The sequence below is a fragment of the Populus trichocarpa genome, chromosome 15 (genome assembly GCF_000002775.5).
Source record: "Populus trichocarpa isolate Nisqually-1 chromosome 15, P.trichocarpa_v4.1, whole genome shotgun sequence".
NCBI lineage: Eukaryota > Viridiplantae > Streptophyta > Magnoliopsida > Malpighiales > Salicaceae > Populus > Populus trichocarpa.
In genome coordinates this window covers 9,171,067-9,178,929 of record NC_037299.2, presented here as the reverse complement: position 1 = coordinate 9,178,929, position 7,863 = coordinate 9,171,067, and the positions used below count along the sequence as shown (strand labels likewise).

General features: G+C 33.5%; 1 protein-coding gene across 1 annotated transcript; it reads left to right on the top strand.

The window, feature by feature from the left end:
* The first annotated feature begins 3,541 nt into the window (after nucleotides 1-3,541).
* Nucleotides 3,542-7,489, top strand: LOC7474845 (uncharacterized). The gene is made up of 2 exons (XM_002322092.4): nucleotides 3,542-4,220; nucleotides 6,568-7,489. The coding sequence occupies exons 1-2, from the start codon at nucleotides 3,649-3,651 to the stop codon at nucleotides 7,010-7,012; spliced, it is 1,017 nt and encodes a 338-aa protein (XP_002322128.2). The 5' UTR covers nucleotides 3,542-3,648; the 3' UTR covers nucleotides 7,013-7,489.
* Nucleotides 7,490-7,863: the final 374 nt, after the last annotated feature.

Genomic DNA, 7,863 nt, shown 5'->3' with positions numbered 1-7,863 from the left:
ATTTTTTTAAATTTATTAATTATTTTATTAATAATATTAATTATAATAAAAATAATAATATTTATAATACAAATGATAATATTTTTAATATTCATACTATTAATTATAATAAAAATAATTATATTTATAACATAAATAATTATATTAAGAATTCTAACAATGATTATAACACAAATAATAATATATTTTATATTATAATAAAAATAATAATATTTATAACACAAATAATAATATTCAAACATGGAGGTGGACACAGTCGCGTCCAGCCTAAGGTTAGGTGGGCGTGGACACGTCCAAGTCCACCATGGGGTTGGTTGCGTCCAGGCCCAACGTGGGGTTGGGCGCGTCCAGGACCAACATGTTATTACTTATTACTACAAAAAAAAAACCATACAGTTGATTTGAAAGATAAAATTAGAAATTATTATTATTGTTATTATTTGTGCCATAAATATTATTGTTTTTATTATACTTGAAGGTATTGATATTAAAAATACTATTATTTGGGCTATAAATATTACTATTTCTATTATAATTCAAAGCATTAATATCAAAAATATTATTATTTGCAGTACAAATATTTGTATTTTTATTATAATTGAAAGTAATAATATTTATTTTCATTTTAGTTCAAAGTATTAATATCAAAAATATTATTATTTGTGGTACAAAGATTATTATTTTTATTATCATTAAAAGTATTAATACTAAAAAATATTATTATTCCTAGCCCCAGCGCCACATCTGGTCTGACTCAGCGCACTGGCAGGGCAGCCCAAGCGCCAGGTCTCACCATATGGCAAGCGGGTCCGATTGTACGTCATTGTCGAGGCAGCCTAAGCGCCAGGTGTCCCTACTTGGGGTCGCGGGCCTGGCTCACGCCAGGGTAAGGCAAGGGCAAGCCAGCCCCAGCGCCACGTGGCGCATGGCCTGACCCAGTGCAAGGGCAAGTCTATCTAAGCGTCAGGTGTCCTCACGTGGGGCGTGAACCTAACTGATACCCAGGGCATCCCCACTAAAACTTAAAGTGACCATTTTCTCCCCAACCATCCATTTAATATCAAATGCATCCAAGTGAAAAGACAACCCCACCCCTACCTCGCTATCCTTGCAACTCTTTGTGGCAAGGGTTAGGCTACCATTTCACTGCTCTGATTCATAATTCTTTGAGTCTAGGTAAACAATAAGAGAGGTGTTGAGCCCTTTTACTATGTTGTATATTAGCTATTTTACTTGTAATTCAACACAGGTTAAATATTTTGTTAATAAAAAATTAAATATGTAGGTTAATTTTGGTGTTTTTTTTCATAAAATAATATTTAATATAAATTTAAAAACTTAAGGATGTATCTATTTAAATAAATCAAGAACTATCTATAACTAAAAATAAAATTAAAAAAATCAAGAGACAAATGTAAATCAAGATATTTGATTTTGCAATATAAATCATTTTCTCGGTTATGTTTGATGAGTTTATTCATTAAAGTTTTTTTTACTCAGTCAAACAATAATAGAAATGGGCATACATATGAAATTAATTAAATAAAAAATAATATGCAAGACTGTATACATTAGAAATATTATTTATTTTTAAAAATAAAGTTCATTTATATAAAACATAAAAAAATAATAGATGAATTATAATAGTATCTTCTAAAATTAAATACATACAAAATAATATTTTTTTTTTAAAAAAAACCTCTGTTCAAACAAAGCTAAATAAGTAAAATAAAAATATTAAAAAAGTGATATTAATTGAAACATAAATAATTATTTTAAAAAAAGACATTAAAAGAAGGTATCAATTAAAATGAAAACCAGAATTAGAATAAAAATATAAGAAAAGAGCAACGATAGTCTAGGAGCTGCAAGTGTGTTTTAAATAAATAAAAAAAACAAACGACTTAGGTTATAACCCTGATCTAGTTTAATAAGTTAGTTTTATTTTAATTAGATGATAAAAATAATAGGTAATGATAGTAAATGTACAATTTTTTTTATAAAAAAATCACAATAACTAGGAAAAAAACTTTGGAAGTTTGAACCTGGATATAAAAAAAAAGAAAAAAAAAAGAACAGGTCCGAGTCAACCTGATATAGCGTGATTGACATGTAACCTGGGTAATAAATAGCAAGCCAACCTGGGTTAACCTATGAAATCCATGACTCAAATTATGAGATTAGAATAACTCGATAGAAAATAAATTGGAGAAAACCACAAAACCAATCTTAAAAAAAAAAATATCGTATAATGAAATAAGAAATGAAAATAAGCTAAAGAAAGATTTTGACATGCGTTAACTTTTCAAATTCATGACTCGAGTCATTAGACTGAAATAACCATATATAGAAAAACCATGAAGTCCAATCTCCAATAAATAAAATATTGAAAGATGAAATCAAGAAAAAAATCAATTAAAAAAAAGATCTGAAATAAAAAATAGTAATTAAAAAAATGAGGAGGAAAATAAAAATAAAAAATAAATTAGATAACAAAGAAAAGAAATTTGATTAAATTGTTTTTACTTAAAATTAATTTTTTTAATATTCTTGTATTGTTTTGATGTATTAATATTAAAATAATTTTATAAAAATTAAAAAATATATATTATTTTAATATATTTTTAAATAAAAAATATTTTTAAAATGTAACTGAACACTAATAACACTTTTCATGATTTAACAGGATATAGAAGCCTTTGTCAACCAAAATTTATAAAATAAAGTACTGTACAAAGAATTTTACAAGATTATCCTATCTTGAATTTTACAAGATTATCCTATCTTTTAGTGTATAAAAAATTTCTCCTGCAGATAAAAAAAAAAATTATGATTTTTATATTGTCTAAATATACATCAAATAACTTCATAAAAGATTTTTCTTTGTCCATCGTTCCAATAACTCCGTAAGAAAAACTTAAAATGAAAAGAAGAGGTATCCCAAAATCTCTAAAAGTGCATATTTCATGATTTCTTTAATTTTTTTTATATATAATTTTTATCTTTTGTGTTTTAGTTTTTTTTATTCGGTTTGGGAAAGAAAAACAATTAAAATGAGAAAAAAAAAGAGAGAGAGAGAAAATGGTAAGAATGAGAACTGAAATAAGAAAAGGTGAGGCAAAGGACTAAAGTAAGATGAAGGTAAGGTTATGAAATCTATCTTTGTAAATAAGGCAAGGTTAAATGTTATAATCACTAAAATTTATTAAATTATAAATATAAATCCATCTTTTTTTGGTTAGAGGAAATAAGGTAAGGTTTAATTTTATAATTAATAAATTTTAAATAATTTTAATTATAGAAAGAACGATAACTTTGGAATTAGATAGAGAAAAATAAAACTTTAACCGTTGGGGCGTCAAGGATTTACTATGGTGGAGGTAATGTTGTGATTGTGAGATTGGGCCGTGGGCTGTCATCCCACAGATGGGCCAAGGTTTGCCCCAAATAGAAAAACGAAAGGGAGGTGAGGACCCCACATGACACGGTCTCCTTTCTTTCAGTCAAACCATAACCGTCAGATTCGCATCAAGATTGACGTATATTATCCGACGGTCGTGAAGCCCTCTTCTCCATCAGCGGCCGACCCCCTTCCAAAACCTACATAAAGAAACAGAAGAAGAAGAAGGCAGGGGAGCAGAGACAGGGATGGGCGTAGATTACTATAACATACTGAAAGTGAACAGAAATGCAAGCGAGGATGATCTGAGGAAATCATATAAACGTTTAGCGATGATTTGGCATCCTGACAAGAACCCTACCGCTAAAAGAACCGAAGCCGAGGCTAAATTTAAACAAATCTCCGAAGCCTACGATGTCCTCAGTGATCCGCAGAAGCGGCAGATCTACGATTTGTATGGTGAAGAGGGGTTGAAATCGGGGCAGTGTCCGCCGCCGTCTCCTTCGACGTCCAGGCATTATTTTCAGAGGCAGCACCCCAATCCGTCGTTCAGGTTCAAGCCGAGGAACGCGGAGGATATTTATGAGGAGTTGTTTGGATCGGAGAGTGGTGGTGGTGGTGGGAATGAGAGAGGGAATTATAGTAGAGGGCATTTTAGGAATAATACTAATAATAGCAGCAGCAGCAGCTACTTTGGTAATGGAGGAGACATGAAAAAGCCGAATGCGATTGAGAATTTGCTGCCTTGTAGTTTGGAGGAGCTGTATAAAGGTGCTACGAAGAAGATGAAAATTTGCAGGAACATTTTTGAGGGTACTGGGTATGTTTTGTTTTGTTTTATTTATTGAGTTTTCTTTAATTTAATTTATTTTCGGTACTTTTTCATGAAAATGGGAAGCAAGAGCTCTTAGACATATTCTTTTGCTCTATGATGATGATGGTGTTAACCATAGTTGGAATGATGTACAATTCCATTTTGAATTATACGAGAACACTTGTCGGTTGGTTCGGTCTCTTGGCATTTCAATCCTAAAACATGTTTCTTTAGACTGTAGGTCTTGCCTGATGTGGCTTACGGTATACTCAAACTAAAGCAGGGGTCAGCCCTGAACTAGTTTCATATATTCTGTCTCTTGAATAATTCTGTTACTGGTGTAAAGGCACTTTGAGGAATCATCGGATTTTGCAAGGAACAATCTACTTATTTTTATTGGTTGCAAGAAACCTTCAAATAATGATGTTATCGATTGCTTGGTTTCCTGCAGTAAGGTTCTCGTGGTTAAAATATTTTGTTGTTAATGTACGAAATCATCATTTAATTTGATGCCGGCATGGAATGGTGCTATCATAGTAGATGGAGTGATAATTTTTTTGAAGATTTAGTGGATATGGTTGGAACCCATCTTCCTTGCTTGGATTTATTCGTGATTGTTAACAGTGAGAAGATTGTCTCCGGTCTTGTATTGATAGAGAGGTACAAAGCTAATTTGTGGTGACAGTATATTTGTGAATAACCATATCAAAGTCCTCAGTACAGTCTAAGAAGCAGATAGAGGGATGACAATCATGCAATAAGGTAGTCCACTGTGTTGCTTCCTGTGTTACTGTCTTTATTTGCTATTGATCATGCTATCTTCATTTGGAACTACAAGGTTCAGCTGGCTATGGCTCTTGGATATGAACCTTTTCTGATGTTTGCAATGGAAAGCAAATGTGTGTTATGCAGATTCTAGGTTCTGGGTGTTATGTGCCCTTGATGGAATAGGTGTGAGTTGGGGTTATACAGTGCTAAAGTTCACCACTTTCTACTAGCATTATAGAAGTTAAGCAACTTGCAATTCAAGCTCATAAGATATTTGTTCTTTGACGAGTCATGGAAAGAAGCACCTCCCTCCACGTGCTTCATTAGTTTCTGTATTGTTACTCATATCTTATGGAAAAGTTTTTAAATAAATATATTGCAAAGCATTGTTTAGGGCTTTGATCAAGTATTTTGCAGCTATAGATTTTTGTGGTGAAGTTTATTTTGGGAAATTTTGTGGACATGATTTTGCTACTTGTACATTCTTCACCCTTCAGTTTCTTATGTTATAGAACAGGCTTGAAACTCTACAACTGAAAACTAGATGGAAGTGTTCCACTTAAGGTACAAACAGCACGATCTACTAAAGTGTGAAGACCACATATGCCTGTGAGGTTAAGAGAAAGGGAAGAAGTTTGCTATGTGGAACTATTTTTCTATATGTTAGGATGTTGGTCATTTTCTATTCCCTTTATAGTGGGACTTTTAGATAGTAGCTGAATCCTAAAATGTTAGTCATTTACATGTTTTGGGGATGTTAGGGCAGCTAACTGTTACTATTTTTTCAAGAAGGGAAGTATCCTCTGTCATTTCTTATACTTCAAATTATTTTTCTGGATGGCTCCATTTATTGTTCAAACTAATTTTCCTTTGTTTAAAATGACAAATGAAAGGAATTTAGAAAAAAGAAAGATGAAAATTTGTTCCCATGGCTTCCAGGTTTGGAGGATGAAATGGAGCAAATTTAGGAGTGTAAAAACTTTTGTAAGTAGTGAAACTTTGTGCCTAGAAAATAAATACATAGCTAAATGAATGACTGAGAGTAAGTGTGTGTGTGTGTGTATTCGCTGTAGCCATCATGACAGACTAAAACAAAAAAGGGGGTTTGTTTCTTGGTCTTTTTTACTTTATTTCTCCTTTGTTTTTTTTTTCCCTGAAACTGCAAGGCTTCTTGACTTTAGTCCATGTTTTTTGTCTTCTTGTTTTGGCCACCTATTGAGATTATGAACATTGTCGGTCAAGAGTTTCCCCTTCCCTAGTCTATGTTATTAGTTACTGGTCAAATTTGGAGATATTTTCAGATCAACCTGTGCATTGCACACAGATTATTAAAAAAATTGCTTTGTTTAGATATGAAATAACAAGAAAAATGGTTGCCTTCCATATCAATTATCACTTGCTTTTTGGAAGCTGACTTTGGACCAGCATGTTCACTGTTTTTCTTTTTTTTTTACTTGAGATATGAATAATTCTTTGCACTGAAATTTTTAAAAAATCAAGATTGACGTTGACTTGACTTTTGAGTGCATGCCTTTCTTCCCTTTCTCCATTAATTGACTTGATATATGAACATTTTCTATTGCAGTAGGGTTCGGACTCTTGAAGAGATATTGACCATTGAGATAAAACCTGGTTGGAAGAAGGGCACAAAAATCACATTTCCTGAGAAGGGCAACCAAGAGCCTGGCATTATCCCTGCAGATATTGTTTTTGTGGTAGATGAAAAACCTCATGCTACTTATGTGAGGGATGGTAATGATCTGGTCATCAAACAGGAGATTACACTGCTGGAGGCTCTCACAGGCAAAACCTTCGACCTGACTACCCTAGATGGAAGGAATATCGTGCTTCCACTGACAGATATTGTCAAACCCGGTGTTGAAGTGGTTGTCCCAAATGAAGGAATGCCAATCTCTAAAGAACCTGGGAAGAAGGGAAATTTGAGAGTCAAGATTGATGTCAGGTACCCATCAAGGCTTACTTCAGAACAAAAATTCGAGCTAAGAAGGGTTTTGGGAGGAGTTTCATGATGGCTCCTTGCTTTAGCTGTTGAACTGGAGTATATTAACACTAGTAATTACTGCAGTTATTGTTGGATGAATATATAGCATGCAGCTCTGGCACGCTATCGTAGATTGTGAATCTTAGGAAATTTATTTGGTTGGATGGGAAGTTGAGGGTTTAGTGTGTCTAGTCTTGGAGAACTCATGTGGTAAGAGGGATGTATTTGATAGTGGGGCTATGCACCATCTAACCAAAAGAAATAGGAGGGCAATAAAAATCCTACCTGGCTTCTGATGTTTGCCTAGCATTTTTAGCTTGCATGTTTGGATGCTATGTACTTGGAAGCATGGTGCATGGGTTTGAGCATCGTGGAGCAAATTGATCTTTTTTTCTTTTTCTTTTTTCACTTTGAGAAATATGGATTTCATTTATTGCTCAAGATGCCATGGAAATGCTTGTTATTATCTTGATTCCTAAATATATGGATATAATTCATTGTTTCATTTTCTCCTCGTCGTAGGCCTGTTTATAATAGAAACCACTTGCGATTTGATACAGCAAAACTTTGTATGCTTATGCTGATTTCCTTGGCCTAAAAGTCCAGTTCACCGTCCGTAAACAGTTGGCTGGTCCCTGGGGTGTCGGGCAAGAGGTCGCCATTGTTGGTGGATGTTGAAAATATTTGACACCTTATTGTTATTGGGATGCTGTTGGTGGATGTTGCCTGTGCAGTTTTCTCCTTGATACAGATTGAAGGCTAGTTTCAAGGCAGGGTTTGCCATCTATACGGCAGGCTTTACTTGTTTGAGTTTTCTGACTCGGGCCTGGAAAACCAGCCCTGCTGAAAGACCGCAATGCCTCAGGCCCAGTTGCCCCC

Excerpts from the sequence above, each read along its gene's own strand:
- LOC7474845 (XM_002322092.4), top strand. The coding sequence starts at position 3,649 with ATGGGCGTAGATTACTATAACATACTGAAAGTGAACAGAAATGCAAGC. Across the intron at positions 4,221-6,567 it reads AACATTTTTGAGGGTACTGG|TAGGGTTCGGACTCTTGAAG; the intron begins GTATGTTTTGTT and ends TTTCTATTGCAG.